Raw genomic sequence first — 20,154 nt, forward strand, 5'->3', positions numbered from 1 at the left:
GCTAAAATTAAAAAAATAAAAGGAAAAACTGGATCATGACACAGAAAAATCTCACTTGGGTTGTATCACTTAGTATCTTAAAGAACACACCATTCAGTGAAACAAGCTTTGTAACAGACTCTTTCATGGCTAAGATGGCTTTCTGTTAAATGCTCATGTGTCATGAAAGATACAGATGCTCAGATGAGAGTCCCAAGGAATATAAGGATTTCCAGAGTGTGTTGCTGAAGGAAAAAATGCTGAGTAAGCTGTAACTTAGAAACTGTACGATAGTAAAGAATGACCTTTGCAACATTCCAACAAAGAATATCTAGGTCGGATTTTTATCTGGTTTTAAAATATTAAGATTCAGAAGAACCATGAAAGTTTTATTTTAACCATATTCTTACCAAAAAAAAAAAAAGGGATTCATACATCAACACTGGGTTTTCCTGGTTTTAATAGATTAAAATGACATAATCCAATCTAACTCATGCATCATTTTCAGAGACACAGTGCAACTGGAAATATTTTTGCCATTGCAGTGGACACTTCTAAAAAGGAAATGCCTATGGATATGCTTGCATCCTGAACATAAGAAGGAAAGAAATAGGGATTACATACAGTTCACTATGGATGGCTGTGTTTCACACATTGTGGGAAAATAATAAAAATGGCCTTTAAAAGTTTCAATATGCATGTAACATAGATTTCACCTCCTTCGGTTTGCTTGCTGACCTCTTAGATGACTTGGTTAGAAGCCTGTTTTCATCGCTTCTTTGTTAACTGTTGTTGGTACTTTGTAGGCTATACCTTTTAAACTTCTGTAAAGAACATTACAAGCTATTTCAGGTAATTTAATTTTGTGCTGAATATTCTTCAAAGGATTTTATAAATAATACAATATTTTAAATGAGTCTTCAATTCAATGGTTGTTACACCATATTGTTGCTCTCTCCGACTTTATCTACAAACTGCAAGGAGAAGAAAAACAGATAGTTAAAAAAAAAAGCCTAGAGCACTTAAAAATATCACATCAACTCTTTAAATGTTGATTAAAAAAACCCAGCTTTGTAAGATTTGTGGAAATTTAAGGTATGACTGACAATGATTAATCCAGTACTACTCACCATCTTCTGACACATAAATGTATATAAAAAATTTTTTTTCTAGGAGTTTTTGCATGACATGTTATACATATGACTTTAAAAGTGCAACACGAGAAATGCAACACAATGAATTAAAAAAACTGGATAAAATGAAGTTAACGCTTCTAGCTTAACAAAAGAAAAATTTAAAAAAAAAAAAGCTGAAATGTCAGCCATTCATGCATTAATGAACCCAATAATATTATTTCAACTGACCATTATTGTGGATCTCTTCTGGGCCTATGTAGTCTTTGAACAAACAGATTTAGCTCCATTAAGTTCAATAATTAACAACAGCTATTGACTAAAAATACTTTAAATGTGTATTCTGGACTTCAGACTGAAAGTGGCAATGACATTAAAAAGAGACTTAATGATGCAAGCATAAATCGATATTACAGAACATAAGTTTTAACACATATTAATGTAAGTGGCTATTTACTTGATTACTCCACCCCAAATATAAAGCAATTGGGCTTTCTTCAGCATTCCAGATGGTGATGCAAACAGATGTTGAAACAAAGTAATTAGTGAAGATATTAAGTTACATAACCCAAGTGGCTATAATACTATCAAAATGTAGGAATTATTTAACCCTTTATGTCACTATTCATACTTTTACTTAATAATAAAATAATATTAAGAAATGCTTATTTATTTTAATGAAGCATTAGTAGAAAACAAAATGTTTAGCACTGAATGTTCATTTATGCAAATACTGAAGAATCCTTAAATTAGGGACATGATTAATAAGTACAACTCTATATAACTAGAAGTTTTAGTACATTCAAAAGACATTCTAAGTATAAGTAACACTGACTACTGTATGAGTTTGGGGATTAATGTGAATGAAATCAGGATATACCCCTATAAGCCTAGGTCCCAGCATTTTATATTATTGCAAGTAAGTGACTAGCACTCATGGATTCATTAGAATTTTATGACATATTTAGGTGGAGAGAAAGCACATTTTCTCTCCAAAGGTAACTTCAAATATCTAGGTTATGTGAGCTGTAAGATTCTGAGTCTAAAACTGAAATGAGATCAGGCTTACAGTGGTACCTATTCCTTAGTGGGAAAGCCATCCTTTAGCTCTTTGAGAATTCAATACATGCTATGGAGTATCTCTAGAAGCAACTATGCAAATCTGCAAACATCTATAAGAAGTTGATGGCCTGCCCTGGAGATATAGATTTGACAAGACCGTTCTAACTGTGGACAGAGCTGGAAACAGAATTTTATCATCTGACTCTCAGTATCACAATGCTTTATTTAATTGTTTCAACACACTCCATTTGGTGATACAGTCTAAGAGAGAACATATTTGTAAGAAATAATGGTGTTTTATATTATTGCTTCTAAAATTAGAGCTCTTATAAAAGTTAATTGAAAGGTGCTTTGAACTCTCAAAGAGAAAGGTAGCATAGCAATCCAAGTCACATGAAAAAAGGAAAACAACATTAAATGCGGATACAGTGAAACCAAATTTCAGGTTTTATAGGTTTAGCAATGATTATTTTCTGTTATTCATTGTAACCACAATTTATGTGATGCAACTGTTTATATCATAATAAAAACATATCAATCATGTTATCAATTCCTCAAATTTCTAAAAAGAGCATCAGAGAACAATTATTTATCTTTAAAATTTTTATTTTATTTAAACAATTTCAAAATTGTAGTTGATTTACAACATTGTGTTAATTTGTGCTGTAAAGCAAAGTGATTCAGTTATACATATATATACGTATATTCTTTTCTGTTACGATTTATCACAGGATGCTGAATATAGTTCTCTGTGCTATGCAGCAGGATCTTGTTTATCCATTCTAAATATAATAGTCTGCATCTGCTAACCCCAAACTCCCAAACCATTCTTTCTCCCAGAGAGCACTTATTTTAATGGTTCAAAAAAATATGTTGCTAAATATAGGATTACTTACCGATCTAATTCCAGGTAAGTTCAAGAGGGATCCAAGGACTGGCACTCTTCTAATAAAGCCAACAACCACAGGAAAGAAGCCCCTAGGAGAGGGGGAAAAAGGTCTTAGAACGAACAGATTCTCTAGCACCAAAACCGACTGTTAGCCACATAAAAAGAAATCTTGTTAAAATTTTGAACTTTTAAGCAACTTCAAAATTCAGTTACCATTTCTTCCCTCTCCCTGGGTGTGATCCCTTCTTTAGTTGTGCTCTGTAACATTCTGCATAAACATCTATAACCACATTACTACTATATCCCACTGGTTCCTTTACAGTCTATTTCATGTGTCAGAAATGAGAGATTCCTTAAAGCAGATTTGGCACTTAGTTTTTTTGTTTCCTGTGGGCAATAGGGTGCTTGGCGGATAGAAGACAAATGATATACCTTTCTTGAATAAGTAATTTAATCAACCTTACTTAAAAGTGTTTTCTCACATTGTATACTATTATTTACTTGGTAAGTGGCATTCAGAAAATATTAAATGATCAAAACCTCTAATAATGCATTTGGTCCAAAATTTTTTAACATCTGCACGCACTAAAGAAAGCATCAACAAGTGGCAATACCTGTGAAGTATCAGGTTCTACATGTTAAAACGCTGGATTGATCTATCACTGGTTGGTTGATGAAAATAGCAAACAGACAGAGTGCCTTAAGATGCCACCAAAGTAAACTTTATAGCACTGAAAATGCTTTACAAGTTAATTTATACCCTGACACAAGCAATCATCTGCACTTGATAAACACATCTGGGTTTCTGTAATAATTATCTGACATAATGGTTTACTGAAAGAATAAAATAGTTGAGTTACCTGAACAAGAGAAAGAATCCATAAATTTCAAAGATCATGCCTATCAAAGGCGAACCAATCAGGACCACAAACACACCACCCAGGAAAAATCCTGTAGCTTTCACTTTATGTTTTTGGAAGAAGAATCTGAATGTTCTTTCTAAACCAATTACAAAAGCCAAGCCAGCCACAAATAAAACCTGCAAGAGAAGGAAAATGCAACATAGTTAAGCAGTTAAATGCACTGTATACGCTTGAAAAGGATGGTCAAAAATAAATATGATAAATGTTTAAGACATGTGCCTTTTAATGTGGCCAACTGGCCAGAGAAGGCCACCAATGCACACAAGAGGCAGGACCATGTTGAAGTGGTGGTTACATCCCACTCTGTCAGCCCTCTTCTGTTGTGATCTGATGAAGAAAAGGGAAGTAAAGACAAATGAGGCATTACCCATGGGTGTTTGCGCCTGCAGTGGTTTCCCCAGGTTTAGCCAGATGGCGACAGCTTTTTCAATTTACAAGATGAACCGGAAGGCGAAAGAGAGTAGGTGCCTGTAAAATATCAACTGAAGGGACTCCCGGTTCTGAAAACTTTTATCAGGACCGATAGGAGATCCTACAGATGGGAGAAAACCTGACATGGCCCATTTGGTAGTAGAAGAAATCACACAAACCCAGGAGGAAGATCCTAGTTTTATTACTTCCAGAAGTCTGGGAGCAGCTGATATGAAATACAGCTGTGCCTTCTCAAATATATTCTGTATGTTTTCAGACAATGGACAAGAGATGGTGGTCAACTAAAAACTTGTTTTCTTCCGGGTTTTATTCCCAAATACTTGCCTTTCTTCATTACTGTACTTTAGAGAAAAATATTTCACACAAATATTTATTAAGCCTAATGTTTAAGTTTCACATTCTGAGATGCCAATGCTGTTGATGTTATTGTTTATTAAAACATTAATTCTGAACAATTTTGTTATCCTTTGTATTTTCCAACATCCAATTAAAAGTCCGATGTTAATATACACTTTGAAACTATTCCATCCTTAATGACTTTAGTGCCCTCTTAGGAGGATTACTGGGCTTCCCTGGGGGCTCAGACCGTAAATCCCTGGGTTGGGAAGATCCCCTGGAGGAGGGCATGGCAACCAACTCCAGTATTCTTTCTTGCCTGGAGAATTCCATGGACAGAGGACCCTGGCTACAGTCCTAAGAGCGGGCACTAAGAGTCAGATATGACTCAGCAACTAACACTTTTTTAAAGAGGGTTACTAATTTCTAGGGCTCTTGCACAGCCTTCACCACAGATAAGAGAGTACACATTCCAAATAAACAATATACACACCTTTCTTAGCAAGCCAATTATTAATAGAGGTATATATTTTAAAGGTTGAAGTGGTTTTAAAAAACTCTTCATCTTATGCTATTGAAGTAAATGTTAAATCTCAGATATTTCAAGTCAAAACAACATTAACAAATTTACCAAGACGTGGGGCTATGAAATCATCTACTTTGAACTACTCAGAGGTAGTCTTGACTTTACTCTATTGTAAATCACATATCAAAATATTTAACCAAGCAGTTACGGGATTAGAAAGCCTCATTAAGTGTTTACCTTTTATTTAAACAGTAAGCTTGCAAGTTTCATCCCTGATGGAAACAGAAAATGTAACAGGAATCTTCATATGAGTAACAGTGAATTATCTTCCCCTGGTTTTACAGCTGGCAATAATTCATTTATATTAAGTAAAAATTTCATTATGAATGTAGTTAAAATATATGTTGAAACACTCACATTTCCAATAGCCAGTAGTGCTTTGTCAAAAAAGAGGATCATTCCAAAGAATAGGAAGAACACGCCAAATCCTGTTAATCCCATTCCAATTTCTGCAACAGAAGTCATACAGTTAAGGGTAGAGCAAAAATAAAGTTACATTCAGATCCCTGTAAACTAGGAAAAAATTTTCAGTTTTTCTTTTGACTGATAAGGAAACATGGGTCCCAACACTGCAGGTTAACTTATGATGACATTCTTTATGAACTATAACATTTTAAATTAACATCAGCAAATTACTCTCAAATTTAAAATGAGTTAAGAATTTCTGCTCCTTAAATGAAACAGAAGACTTCTCACAAACATACCCATAATAGAGAAAGATGAATCAGGATTCTAAACCTTTGGTTATGTATTTTTTTTCCTCCCAAGAAACCTTCTGGCTTCAGACATAGTATATGGGTTTACTTTTACTGTTTGTCCCCTCTTCTCCTTTTATGTTCCAGGACTAGTATTTATATGCACAAGACCTGCAGTTTCTTCTTAAAATGCTGAACCTACCAGAAATGCTACAGGACGTCAGTACAACAGACTTCACTCTATTATGCACTGCTTCTCACAATGGCAACACGAGAAATTTTGAGAATCAAGTAGCTGTCTCCTCTAAAAGTTAATATTCAGAAGGTGCGGCATCACTTTGACTTCCTGATGGTTTGTCATGCATTTATCTACTATAAGTCTCTCTCAACTATGCACCTATTCACACATTTAGTCTCAGTCCTAAAACCATCTCTCCAACACTGTTTTACCTAATATTAACATTCTGGGTCTTTACTTCTTCACTCAGAAACAAAAAATTGTTGATCAACTCCTAGATGTTGGCAACTGTTCTAGGTACTGAGTATAGAGTAGTGGAAAATATAAGCTTTTAAGGCTCTATTTACTCTTTATATAAAACTAATAATTTTATTGCCTTTACATTCCCTAGACTTATCTGTACTTCTGAAGAGTCTTAACTTTCTATGGTTACAGTTGCACTAGTCTGTTAATGTTACAAAGCACAATCCATGAAATTACTTCCTTGCTCATTTTAGTACAGCTTGCAGGAAACCAGTCACCAATCCTTACTTTAACCTAGCAGCACTACCTGCAGAAAACAATGGATCCGAACTGAAACTGCCATATTTGGGGAAATACAATTTTAAATACACAGTAGTGATTTCTGATCTGTTACCTCAGCTCCAGAAAGCTAAAATCTAAGTCACAGCTCCTTAAAAATTTAAGCCATGTAAAATGTTCCAATGAGTTGAAAATTTACATGTGTCTTCTTCAACATCCTCAACTTCAATTTACAGTTAATGACTGCCTCCCATTCCAGCTACCTTTTTCTCTGAGAGTTAGACTAAAAGAATTCAGGTTCAGTTCAGTTCAGTTCAGTCACTCAGTTGTGTCTGACTCTTTGTGACCCCGAGGACTGCAGCATACCAGGCTTCCCTGTCCACCACCAACTCCCGGAGCTTACTCAAACTCACGTTCATCGAGTTGGTGATGCCATCCAACTATCTCATCCTCTGTTGTACCGGTTTTCCTCCAGCCTTCAATCTTTCCCAGCATCAGGGTCTTTTCGAATGAGTTGGCTCTTAGCATCAGGTGGCCAAAGTACTGAAGCTTCAGCATCAGTCCTTTCAATGAATATTCAGGACTGATTTCCTTTAGGATTGACTGGTTTGATCTGCTTACAGTCCAAGGAACTCTCAAGAGTCTTCTCTAACACCACATTTGGAAAGCATCAATTTTTCAGTGCTGCTCAGTTTTCTTTATGGTCCAACTCTCACACCCATACATGACTACTGGAAAAATCACAGCTTTGACTATATGGATCTTTGTCAGCAAAGTACCTGTCCATAAATACATTGGAAAGTGTACACCACGGACATAAATTCTCATGAAAGTTGGAGGCTGATACTTTCATGCTTAAATGCTTCAGGAGAATTTACCAAAATAACTATTCAGATGTCAGGCATAATTTCTGAGAGAAAAATATGGACAAATGAGCAAGTAACATTCCATTAAGTAACTATTTAGTAGTTAAGATTTAATCACTGGCAGCTGGGTTACTTAAATACAACCCATTTCTATTTTTTCACAAGTTGTCCTAATGATAACAGAGACATGTCGAGATGTTTGTTCTTCAGAAAGGAAATTATATGGCAATAAACATACTATATACTGAGAATTTACCATGAATTGGCCATTATGAAGTGCTTCACATCTCTTACAGAACTTATTTCTCCCAGTAATATTGCAAGGTAGGTATCATTATATCATCTTAGAGATGGAGGAAACTGAGGTTTAGAGAATTGACTTCATTTGCCCAAAGTCACACATCTGGATAAGCATTTGAACTCAGGTCTATTCGAATCCAAAGTCCCTGTGCTTAACCATCATGCCATACTGCTTCCCAAAGGATCCCCCTCCCCCGAGTTAAATACATCAGATTAAATGAAACTCAAAGGTATTGGGATATGCTGAACTTCTGGGAGAAGCATCTTTAGGTGATTCAAGTTTAATATAATCAGCTTGTTACTAACATAATGTCAGTTATGTTATTAAAAACTGCAGTGAAAAAGAAAGACAATGTATATGGTTTTACATTTAATGAGTGAACGTGACATTGCTCAGTTGTGTTTGACTCTTTGCGACCTCATGGACCGTAGCCTACCAGGCTCCTCCATCCATGGGATTTTCCAGGCAAGAGTACTGGAGTGGGCTGCCATTTCCTTCTCCAGGGGATCTTCCCAACCCTGGGATTGATCCTGCATTGCAGACAGACGCTTTACCGTCTGAGCCATGAGATGTCTATACAAATGTCCTAATTCCTTTGGCAAAACTGGGGGGTTAAAAAGTATTACTGGCTCCATGTTTCATGTGGGCAACTTAAGACTCAGATTAGTAACTCATCCTTGATCACAGAATCAGCAAATATGGGTGTGTGTGGAGGGGGACGGGTGCTAGGTAGGAGGGGAGTGTGTGGGGTTTGGCTAGAATTCAACTCTAGTCTTGAAGGTTCCACAGCTTATAACTATAACAACAGGAACCGAAACATTCTGCTGCTTTACCCAGTACCGTCCAGCAAGAGAGGGTTGCCACTAACATTTTTGCTGAAACACTAGCAGATTATTGCCACATAGTCCCTAATTTGAACGTGTCAAAAGTCTCAAACTGGCCTCACTGTTCAGCATGAACAGCATGTTTATTTTACTGGGTACGATTCTGATGGTGAGAGGGCAGCTCCAAATAGTGCTTTAATAACCAGAGGGCTTGTGAATACATAGGCTTAGGGAAGAACTGGAGGGGAGAAAATGGAACAGTGAGGCCAGTTTGAGCCTTTTGACCCATTCACATCAGTGACTATTTGGCACTAACCTGCTAGTGTTTTGGCAAAAATGTTGGAGGCAACCCTCTCTTGCTGGACTGCACTGGGTACAGCAGTGAAATGTTTCAGTCCCAAGTTATAAACTGTGGAGCCTCAGGACTAGATTTGAATTCTAGCCAAACCCCACACCACTCCCCTCCTGCCCCACACCCGTCCCCCTCCACACACACACATTTGCCATTTCTGTGATTAAGGATGAGTTACTAATCTGAGTCTTAAGTTGCCCACATGGGATGGGAATACCAGACTACCTGACCTGCCTCCTGAGAAATCTGTATGCAGGTCAAGAAGCAACAGTTAGAACTGGACATGGAAAAACAGACTGGTTCCAAATCAGGAAAGGAGTATGTCAAGGCTGTATATTGTCACCCTGCTTATTTAACTTATATGCAGAGTACATCATGAGAAACACTGGGCTGGATAAAGCACAAGCTGGAATCAAGATTGCTGGGAGAAATCTCAATAACCTCAGATATGCAGATGACACCACCCTTATGGCAGAAAGTGAAGAGGAACTAAAAACCCTCTTGATGAAAGTGAAAGGGGAGAGTGAAAATGTTGGCTTAAAGCTCAACATTCAGAAACCTAAGATCATGGCATTTGGTCTCATCACTTCATGGCAAATAGATAGGGAAACAATGGAAATAGTTACAGACTTTATTTTCTTGGGCTACAAAATCACTGCAGATGGTGACTGCAGCCATGAAATTAAAAGACGCTTGCTCCTTGGAAGAAAAGTAATGACCCAACTAGACAGCATATTAAAAAGCAGAGGTATTACTTTGCCAACAAAGGTCCATCTAGCTATAGGTATGATTTTTCCAGTAGTCATGTATGGATGTGAGAGTTGGACTAAAGAAAGCTGAGTGCCAAAGAACTGATGCTTTTGAACTGTGGTGCTGGAGAAGACTCTCGAGAGTCCCTTGGACTGCAAGGAGATCCAACCAGTCAATCCTAAAGGAAATCAGTTGAATATTCATTGGAAAGACTGATGCTGAAGCTGAAACGCCAATCCTTTGGCCATATGATGAGAAGAACTGATTCATCTGAAAAGACCCTGATGCTGGTAAAGACTGAATGCAGGAGAAGAAGGGGATGACAGAGGATGAGATGGTTGGATAGCATCACTGACTCAATGGAGATGAGTTTGAGTAAGCTCTCGGAGCTGGTGATGGACAGGGAAGCCTGGAGTGCTGCAGTCCATGGGGTCGCAAAGAGTCGGACACGACTGAGCTACTGAACTGACTGAAAATAAACGTATTTTCTTGCGCATTATTAAAATTTCATTCTTCTTGCTCATGTGCATGCATGCATGTGCACATGCACACAGGCATGTGTAGTTTTAAAGCACAATCTAATTTAAAAAATCTAATAAAACTAATTTATCTAAAATCAAAAGCTTATTGTAGCAATTTGATAAGGAGAGATATTCTTACTCCATGACGATCACCTTAGCACTTTTGATTTCTTATTTAAGACATTTCAAGGCAGCGCTGTCTATATCCTTTCAAAAAGAGAAAATGTTATAATAAAGAACTCAGTTCAACATCATGGTAGAATTTAGGCAATGTGACATAATGAAGTAAAGCTTTAGCGGTAGCATGGCAACTGCTCCACTTCAGCCTCCTCAATAAATTTTGTGGGTTTTTTTGGGGGCGGGGTACTGGAGGGGATTATAGAATTCCCTTAAAAAGTCATGAATTGCTTTTTTACTATGACCAGTACTTGATCACTCTCTCCCAGAATCGGGATCCCAGAATAATCTTGGTAAGTCACTTGAATGATGGCCAATTTCTACAGTTGAACACACACACAAACACCAGTTGAAATCCAAAGAGCTTTTGGTCCACTAATCATTTTGTATTCTCATCCATTATCTATTTAAAACATTCAGCAAATGAGCAGCAAAAAGTTTAATTTCCTCCTCTTCATCACTGTAATGAAGTAAGGAGAATGCTGCCTATTCTGCCCATATTCCAACCCAACCCCCTCATTCTGGTTTTTGAAAGGATGTAAATTCGCACTTGTCCCCGTAAGACTTCAATGGAAGAGACTCTATATGCACAGGGTAAGTAAATAATATATATATGTAATAATCACAGACTCAGACAGGAGTATTAACAGATAGGAAAACTACATAGAGACCAAGTACTTCTTCTGAGTAATTAGTAGTACTATTAGAAGTAAATTCTAGCAATTTATGTATAGTATTCTGCTAAATTCTGGGTTTCAGTCAAGAGGACCAAAAATAGGCTCTGAATATTCTACCCAATCTCTCAAAAAATCAATGCATAATTCTAAATAATAAATATCTACTGTTGAAACTATTTTTTGCTATGGGAAAATTGCATCCCTCTAAGATAGATTTCAAATAAACTTAACATCAAATCTTCTTAGATGCTAGCAGGGTACAGTGAAAAGGACAAAGATTTTTGAGCCTGCAGACCTGGGATCAAGTCTTGTTTCTCTTGCTTTCCTCATGATTATACACTAGATTTCTTTTGAGCCTTCTTTAATTTATGCAAGAGATATATTCTTCTTTGCCTTACAAGGCTCTTAGAACTAAAGAAAACATTTTACATGAAAGCACATGGTAAACTGATATGAGATGCTTTTATGTAATAGGTAGTTTTATTATAACACTAAACAAACAAACAAAAAAAACCACCCCAAACATAAAAACCTACAAACAGAAAAGGACTCTATATTATCTCTGATCAGAACAGATACACCAAAATGGGCACTCAAGGTGCAGACACAGTTCCATCTGAGGAAGGGAGGGACCTTTCCTGGGGTGGCAGTGTGTGCAGGAGTTATAAGCAGCTTGGTGAATGAAGTTCAACTTAGTCAAGACTTGAATCCAAACCTTACGACTTCACTTTAAAATAAGCCATTTTTAAAGGAAGTTCTATTTTTTATTTCAACAGACTGTTAAATTCTTAAAAATCTTTAAAATTCAAGTAAGTTATACAGAATAAAAAAAAGGCATGGCAGATAAAATAAAGTGAGATTAAAAAGACTATCACTACCATCAAAAGACAGGAAGCACAGGGTTGGCAGATATGTAAATACAAAATTATTAACACTGACAAAAAGGGGTAGAAAACTACCTCTTTTATATTTCATGTTGAAAGGGAAATTTTATATTGAAAGACAACAGACAGCAATATGAATCTTAGAGATAAGATAGGCTGGAGAACTCTGTGGCAGACAGAAAGATGCTAAAATAATAAAACATACCACAAAGCACAACATACAATATTAACGAAAGAAGTCGTTTAACTGAACACAAAGTTTACAATTGGGAAGACAGCAGCCGGTAGAAAAGTGAAGCTATTTCACGGGATGTTTAAAAGGTTGCTTCCAGTGGTGGCAAAAAGCAAATACTCAAAATATTTAAGCGTAAGCACATTTCCAAAAAGAGCCTATCATGGATGACATTTAAAACACGGCCTCCAAACAACCAGCAGTAACTTGTAGAGGACCCCAAGTATGTCAAGTGTAAAAATACCCCCAAGAGTGGGCCGCTGGCATCGCGCATCAAACTTTCTCTCGCGGCCGCCCGCAGGAACAAAGCGCCCATCCTCCTGAAAGTGAGAGCGGCGCGACCCCTGCGCGCTAGGCGAAAGCTCCCCCTCCCCAGCTTGGGCGTCTCCCCAGACCCCACTGACTCTCCCCTCCCGCCAGGTCCGCAGCCGCAAGTTCAGCACCCGGCTCCTCCAGGGTCCCGCAGTCCTAGCTGAGTATTGCAGGCCACCGCCCCCATCGCGGAGCTTCATTCATTGACCCGGGCAGGCGGAGGGGAAGGCGGGCAAGACCCAGACCGGGGAAGGTGTGTGCGGGGCTTGAGGCGGGGCCTCGGGGCAGGTACTTACTCTGTGTGTCCGTTAACGAGATCATGGCTGCAGAGGTGAGGGAGGCGGCAATAGCACCTCGGAGCGCCCTGGGTGTGGAGCGAAGTGGAGAGAATGCAGCCGGGAAACAGCCCAGGCAAGAGCCGCCACGTCTTCCGGAAACACGCAGCCGCCCCCACCCTAGGTTCAAACCCGCTTCCTATTGGCTACACCTGCTCCCAACATCAACCAATAATCTCTGGTCTTGTTCAGTGACGCAAATGGTGACCACACCCCTTGACCAATAAGAGAAGGATAGTACCTGCAATTGGTTGAAAGGACCCACCCGGAAGGGTGAATGCCCCCGGCTGGAGAGAAAGGCAAGCCTGGTGGCGGGAAGTTTTTATTGGAGTGGGGCTGAAAGGGTAAGTAGTAGACAAGGGGGGTCTTGGGGTCGGAGATCGAGGAGGGGGAATATTTTTCTTAACTTCACCTGGGAGAGGTTCTGGGGTAGCCCCTGTTACCTCTTTGAAAGAGCTAACATTCCTTTTCCTGGCCTATGGGGAAGGCCGGTTCACTTCCTTCCACCAATGCGTTGGTGAGGGAGAAGCAGGGGCCCTCGCCCCTCTAATGGAACTCTCCTTTATCGCCCAGTTCTAGTGAACTCGGGCCTTTAGGGGCACGTTCCAGTGCGGTCGGTCTCTTTATCACCAGCTTTTTCGAGGCAGGAGACTCGGTCACCAAAGCCTTTTATTTGCAATAACTGTTCATTGGGAAGCCTAAGCGTGACGGAGGGAATTGCTGTTGCATCTAAACCGAGGTGGCGGAGAGAGGGTGTGTGTGTGTGTGTGTGTGTGTGTGTGGCGGAGAGAGGGGTGTGTGTGTGTGTGTGTGTGTGGCGGAGAGAGGGGTGTGTGTGTGTGTCGTGGAGAGAGGGGTGTGTGTGTGTGTGTGTGTGTGTGGCGGAGAGAGGGGTGTGGGTGTGTGTGTGTGGCGGAGAGGGGTGTGTGTGTGTGTGGCGGAGAGAGGGGTGTGTGTGTGTGTGTGTGTGTGTGTGTGTGTTGCATCTAAACTGAGGTGGCGGAGAGAGGGGTGTGTGTGTGTGTGTGTGTGTGTTGCATCTAAACCGAGCTGGCGAAGAGAGGGGTGTGTGTGTGTGTGTGTGTGTGTGGCGGAGAGAGGGGTGTGGGTGTGTGTGTGTGGCGGAGAGGGGTGTGTGTGTGTGTGGCGGAGAGAGGGGTGTGTGTGTGTGTGTGTGTGTGTGTGTGTGTGTTGCATCTAAACTGAGGTGGCGGAGAGAGGGGTGTGTGTGTGTGTGTGTGTGTGTTGCATCTAAACCGAGCTGGCGAAGAGAGGGGTGTGTGTGTGTGTGTGTGTGTGTGTGTGGCGGAGAGAGGGGGTGTGTGTGTGTATGTATGTGTTGCATCTAAACCGAGGTGGCGGAGAGAGGGGTGTGTGTGTGTGTGTGTGTGTGTGTGTGTGTGATTTAGCCTCTGGTACTTGGTGTCAAGTCCCAGGGGGTGTGTGTGTGTGTGTGTGATTTAGCCTCTGGTACTTGGTGTCAAGTCCCTGATGCCGGGAAAGATTGAGGGCAGTAGAAGAGGGCTTCAGAGGATGAGATGACTGGACGGCATCACCAGTGAACCTGGGCAAACTCTGGGAGATGGTGAGGGACAAGGAGGCCTGGCGTGCTGCAGTCCATAGGATCGCAAAGAGTCAGATATGACTGGGTGACTGAACAACAGCAACACTTGATGTCAGGCATGTATGACTGACCTGAGACCTTGCAAAGTATTTCCTGAGGATGCTCCCGAAAGTTCAGATATAGCAGAAGTGAAAACACTGAATCATGGAAGTGGTAATTAGTAAAAGTTCATTGTGTATACACCAAAAAGACGGTTTGCCAACCAAGAGATCTCAAATTGAAACATGGAATTAGGCTCAGGGCTATATAAAGCAGGTTGTTTAGTAAGAGGTCATTGACTATTTATTCTTCACACTGATTGGTTGTATTAACATTTTCTTAAAAGATACGGAATTGGATAGTGGTTACCTCATAGCAAACTTGGGAAACAGTGGGAGTTTTGCTTCTGATTTCCAGAGGCAGAAAGGCGAAGTGCCCCAGGTCAAGTTAGTCTTTCAAAATAAGCTAAATTAAGTTTTGTTTGTATGGCTATGTTGGTTTTGTCTGCCCAGGGAATTTTCAAGGCTGATCTCCCTTTGTTTTGGATTTTAAACAGTGTTTAGGTATACTTCTGACAGACCTGCTATACATAGCTCATTAATTTTTGAACATTTTTTACATTCAGCTAGCTTTTGCTATTAAATCACATCATCTGGGGAAGGAGTTTATAAGCAGTTTTTTTAAAATGGTATAATCAAAGGAGTTGTTTAAAATAGTGGGGGGAAATGGTTGTAGAGTTGTAGATTACATTCTTTCAGAAGAGTGGAGAAAGCTTCTGCTTTCAATCTCAGCAAACCTGTGTGCCTGGATGCTAAGTCCCTTCAGTCGTGTCCAACTCTTTGTGACCTATAGACCATAGCCCATCAGGCTCCTCTGTGCATGGGGATTCTGCAGGCAAGAGTACTGGAGTGGGTGGCCATGCCCTCCTCCTGGGGATCTTCCCGACCCAGGGATTGAATCTGTGTTTCTTACATCTCTTGTACTGGCACTAGTGCCACCCTGAGCCTTCACTATATGCAAGGCATTTTACTAGGTTACGTGGATACAGAGGTGAAGAGACTCAATCTCTGCCCTGCTGGAGAATCTTACAATCCAGGTGAAGGAAGGAGAAGGTGAAGTCGCTCAGTCGTGTCCGACTCTTTGCGACCCCGTGGACTGTAGCCTACCAGGCTTCTCCATCCATGGGATTCTCCAGGCAAGAATACTGGAGTGGGTTACCATTTCCTTCTCCAGGGGATCTTCCCGACCCAGGGATCAAACCCGGGTCTCCCATATTGGAGGCAGATGCTTTAACCTCAGCCACCAGGGAAGCCCTACAGTCCAGAGAAGGAGAATTATATTTCCATGAAATGGTGAAGGCATGTTCATATAGATAAAGAATTAGAAGTCCTTGGTTTACTCTTCTACTTAAATATATTTTAGTGTTGTGACTCTTTCAGGCTTCTTAGCAAGTCACAGAAGACCCTACCTATTTTTCCAGCCTAGTGGTGGCTTCAGAATGCTACATGAGGCAGGGCATAGGGTAAGCAATTTGAGTAAGGGCAGGGTGATGCTGAAGCTACCTTCAGAGAACATTGACTTAGTTTCAGAAAATGTTGGTTGTCCATTTCAGAGTTGGAAGAGGTCTTCTTGGAGATTATGGATAAGCTAAATAAAGTTCCTACCCTCCAGACTCGCCTCCTTTCACTTGCTTGTGTGTACTCTAAAGTTTTAACCATTCAGAAATATTTCATAATACAAACCAGGTTTTTCCCCATTTCTGAACTCTTTGTGTTCTCTCCATCTGAAATCTCATCCTTCCATGGAATACCAAGTCCTCTTTTAAAATTGAGCCTCAATTGTAACCCTGTAGAGCAAATATTCAGTAAAATGTTAAATGAATAATTTGAGTAGTTTGTTAATGGGTTTTGCTTCATCTGGGATATTTGAATCTATCCAACTTGCTATTTGTAAAATAGGTTCCCCCATCCCAATTTTACAGATAGGGAAAGTGCCTGACAGGAACAGATTGTTTTAAGTTTGCTAAACTCACACAATAATGTAATGGTAAAGCTGTTGAACCTCTATACTTTACTCTTTTTGCAACTTCACTAAGTATTTGCTGGGTGTTTGTTAAATGTTTTTGGTGTCATGCTTGTTGTTATATTTGTGTGACTTTGGTTACTTCTCTGAAATCTAGAGAATTCTCCATAAAAAGTAGAGTGGGAAGAACCATGTAGTATTGTTGAAAGGTTACTGCAGTATATAACAGTAACATTTTTGTGCTCATTTAACATTATAACATTTCTAACATTTTTGTGCTCAGTAATGACACATTATCATTGAGCATTATCAACAGTACTTTTTAAAAAAAAATGTTGCTCTGATTTTTCTTTCACTTTTAGGGAGAAATTTGGCTTTCCAGTTCGACTTTAGAATGGCATCCATTTCAGGTTAGTGGAGATTATTCCATTTTGTGGTTCATTCCGTTCTCTTTCTAACTGCGTGTTTTCTCTGTCCCTTCCCTTCAGTTTTACTGTGAGTCTTAAACTACTTTTAAAAAAAGTTTTAGTAGGAATAAATAAAAATAAATTTAGAAAATATTTGTCTTAATAATTCTGATTATAGATTTTTTTCCAGGTTTCTTTTTATTGTTGTAAAATATATTTAGACTTACCATTTTAGCTCCTTTTAAGCAGACGATCAAGAGCAGTGCACGCGCGGCATCATTTGTATCATCCATCTCCGGAACTTTTCATCACTCCCCACTGATGCCGAGAGCACCATTTAGATGTATTGTTTTCAACAAATTTTTTCACATTTTTTACATAATATTTGGTAATGTGATTCTTAAAAACACAAGGTAGATAAAGAATATAGACATACTGTAATATAAATTTTATGTTCTCAATACTCTGTTTTTAATACTGCTCTGTATTTTGTTGTTTTATAGTGGAATTAAAGAATTAACACTTTGAGTGTTGGTTTTGAACTTTTAGGCTGTCCTTATTTTTCAAATGTAAAAAAAGTTGCATTGAACATCTTTGAATCAAAAGGTTTGTGTACTTCTTTGATTATTTCCTTAAGATAAGTTCCTCAGTGGTATCATTTAAAATATTTTTATTATTATTTTTTTAATGTTTTCTTTCAACTATATCACTTTTTTAAATTAAATTTTTATTTTTACTTTATTTTACTTAACAATACTGTATTGGTTTTGCCATACATTGACACGAATCCACCACGGGTGTACATGCGTTCCCAAATACGAACCCCCCTCCCACCTCTCTCCCCATAACATCTCTCTGGGTCATCCCCGTGCACCAGCCCCAAGCATCCTGTATCCTGCATCGGACATAGACTGGCGATTCGTTTCTTACATGATAGTATACATGTTTCAATGCCATTCTCCCAAATCATCCCACCCTCTCCCTCTCTCTCAGAGTCCAAAGGAAAAACAGTGGTTAGATGCCATGAAGTAGGTGGCAATGCCTTAACCGTATGCGTGTTGTCAGGCCCGAGAGCCTCTTCCATCCTTGTCAAGGGGAGTGCTAACCTTCTCTCCTTTCATACAACACTAAAATATTTTTAAAATATAAAAGAAAGACGTCTGTTTTACCTTTTCCAGGCAGCTTCTCTTGGTATTTTGATGTATTTCCTCGCATTGTTTGTTTTTATAAACTTGACCAGATTCTTTTGTGCTTATTAGTGAAGTTTTGCTGTTTATTCAGTTAAGAGGTGGATGGTAGGGGGGAGGAACTTATTCTGTGGTTATTTTCCTGTTCTTTGTAGGATATAGTGAATATGACCTTAGCACTGATAGTGGAGTAACAAGTCTAGGTTCTTAACAAACTTTCTAGGAGTGGTTTTCTTAAGTATGGAATCCTCCTCTCCACACCCCAAAACTTTACAATTTATTTAAATATAAATGTGAAAAAAATAGTGACATAGATTTTGTCTTCATCTCTCACAGCTTAATGATTCATATTAATAACCTAAGGCTTAATAATAAATGGTAACAGTTTAAGTTATATTAAATGCTAACCCAGGTATTAATCACTAAGAGACAAAAGTGTGGGTTTCATAGATGTTGCTAAACCTTACTGTAGATGGTGACTTCGGCCATGAAATTAAAAGACACTTACTCCTTGGAAGGAAAGTTATGACCAACCTAGATAGCATATTAAAAAGCAGCGACATTACTTTGCCAACAAAGGTCCATCTAGTCAAGGCTATGGTTTTTCCAGTAGTCATGTATGGATGTAAGAGTTGGACTATAAGGAAAGCTGAGTGCCAAAGAATTGATGCTTTTGAACTGTGGTGTTGGAGAGGACTCTTGAGAGTCCCTTGGACTGCAAGGAGGTCCAACCAGTCCTTCCTAAAGGAGATTAGTTCATTGGAAGGACTGATGTTGAAGCTGAAACTCCAATACTTTGGCCACCTGATGCAAAGAACTGACTCATTTGAAAAGACCCTGATTCTGGGAAAGATTGAGGGCAGGAGGAGAAGGGGATGACAGAGGATGAGATGGTTGGATGGCATCACCGACTCAATGGACGTGAGTTTGGGTAAACTCTGGGAGTTGGTGATGGACAGGGAGGCCTGATGTGCTGCAGTCCACGGGGTCGCAAAGAGTCGGACATGACTGAGCGACTGAACTGAACTGAACCGAACCAAGCCTTACCTCAGTTGAAATAGTTATTTTTGGATCACATCAGTGAGTTATTCTATTTAGTAAGACTTTACTCTTTCTCAGTAGGATATGATATTTTAAAAGTTGTTTGTTTATTTATTTATGGCTGCACTGGGTCTTCGTTGCTGCACAAGGGCTTTCTCCAGTTGTGGCCAGCAGGGGCTGCTCTTCATTGTGGTATGCGGTCTTCTCATTGTGGTGGCTTCTCTTGTTGCGGCTCCCAGGCCCTGGAGCACGGGCTCAGTAGTTGTGGCACACGAGCTTAGTTACCCTGAGGCGTGTGGGATTTTCCCAGACCAGGGATCAAACCTGTGTGCCCTGCATTGGCAGGCAGACTCTCAACTTGTTGTGGATGACCAGGGAAGTCCCTGGGATATGATTTTAAAATAACTGAATAATGCCATAGATCAATTTTATTTAAGAAGAGATGATTACTTTAAATCATTGCTTTTACAATATTTCACCCCTTTCAAATAACTCACCTCTTCTATTGTTCTACCCGCTTGTCGACCTGTATTTGAAATGCTTCTGAAATTGCCTTCAGATAGTTTGTTGAGTTGGATTTGGTGGTTCCCTGGTGGTAAATCACTTCCCTTTCACTGTGTGATTCAGTATGGGAGATTGTCAGAAACTGTCCTGCTTCTGAAGAATGGTACCTCCCTTGTCTCAGCTGTAAGCTTAGGAGCAGGATCCCTGCTCAATACCATGTGAGATATAGTAATAAGCCCTCTTCATGATGAATGATTGAAATCCTTCCCTTTTCAATCTCATCTCTCATCATACAGGTCACGTGTTGTCCAAGCTGGCATTAGAGATGGTTATAGTTTTGAACAAAAATATTAAAAGACCCTGA

The 20,154-nt window shown here is 39.4% G+C and overlaps 2 protein-coding genes and 1 non-coding gene across 3 annotated transcripts in view; 1 reads left to right on the forward strand and 2 right to left on the reverse strand.

Annotated features, from left to right (window-relative positions):
* Window positions 1–200: 200 nt before the first annotated feature.
* On the reverse strand, window positions 201–13,116 carry GOLT1B (golgi transport 1B). The gene is made up of 5 exons (XM_052640840.1): window positions 12,988–13,116; window positions 5,698–5,789; window positions 3,924–4,102; window positions 3,071–3,152; window positions 201–953 (listed from the first exon to the last, which is right to left on the reverse strand). The coding sequence occupies exons 1-5, from the start codon at window positions 13,010–13,012 to the stop codon at window positions 915–917; spliced, it is 417 nt and encodes a 138-aa protein (XP_052496800.1). The 5' UTR covers window positions 13,013–13,116; the 3' UTR covers window positions 201–914.
* Window positions 13,117–13,318: 202 nt separating this feature from the next.
* RECQL (RecQ like helicase) overlaps window positions 13,319–20,154 on the forward strand; it is a 34,971-nt gene continuing 28,135 nt past the window's right edge. The window contains exons 1-2 of the mRNA XM_052640209.1: window positions 13,319–13,370; window positions 17,014–17,061. Of these exons, the coding sequence (XP_052496169.1) occupies window positions 17,046–17,061 (16 nt within the window). The 5' untranslated portion in view covers window positions 13,319–13,370; window positions 17,014–17,045. The remainder of the gene's footprint in view (window positions 13,371–17,013; window positions 17,062–20,154) is intronic.
* LOC128049176 (U6atac minor spliceosomal RNA) lies at window positions 18,061–18,186 on the reverse strand. Its single transcript, XR_008199536.1, has one exon. It is a non-coding gene; the product is annotated as a U6atac minor spliceosomal RNA (small nuclear RNA).

Source organism: Budorcas taxicolor, chromosome 5, assembly GCF_023091745.1.
Source record: "Budorcas taxicolor isolate Tak-1 chromosome 5, Takin1.1, whole genome shotgun sequence".
Taxonomy (NCBI): domain Eukaryota; kingdom Metazoa; phylum Chordata; class Mammalia; order Artiodactyla; family Bovidae; genus Budorcas; species Budorcas taxicolor.

Bases quoted from the DNA above. Each gene is read 5' to 3' on its own strand.
- GOLT1B (XM_052640840.1), bottom strand. From the start codon at position 13,012: ATGATCTCGTTAACGGACACACAGA. The intron at 5,790-12,987 runs GTAAGTACCTGC...CTTCTGTTGCAG, and splicing joins CTCGTTAACGGACACACAGA to AAATTGGAATGGGATTAACA. The intron at 4,103-5,697 runs GTGAGTGTTTCA...CTTCTCTTGCAG, and splicing joins CACTACTGGCTATTGGAAAT to GTTTTATTTGTGGCTGGCTT.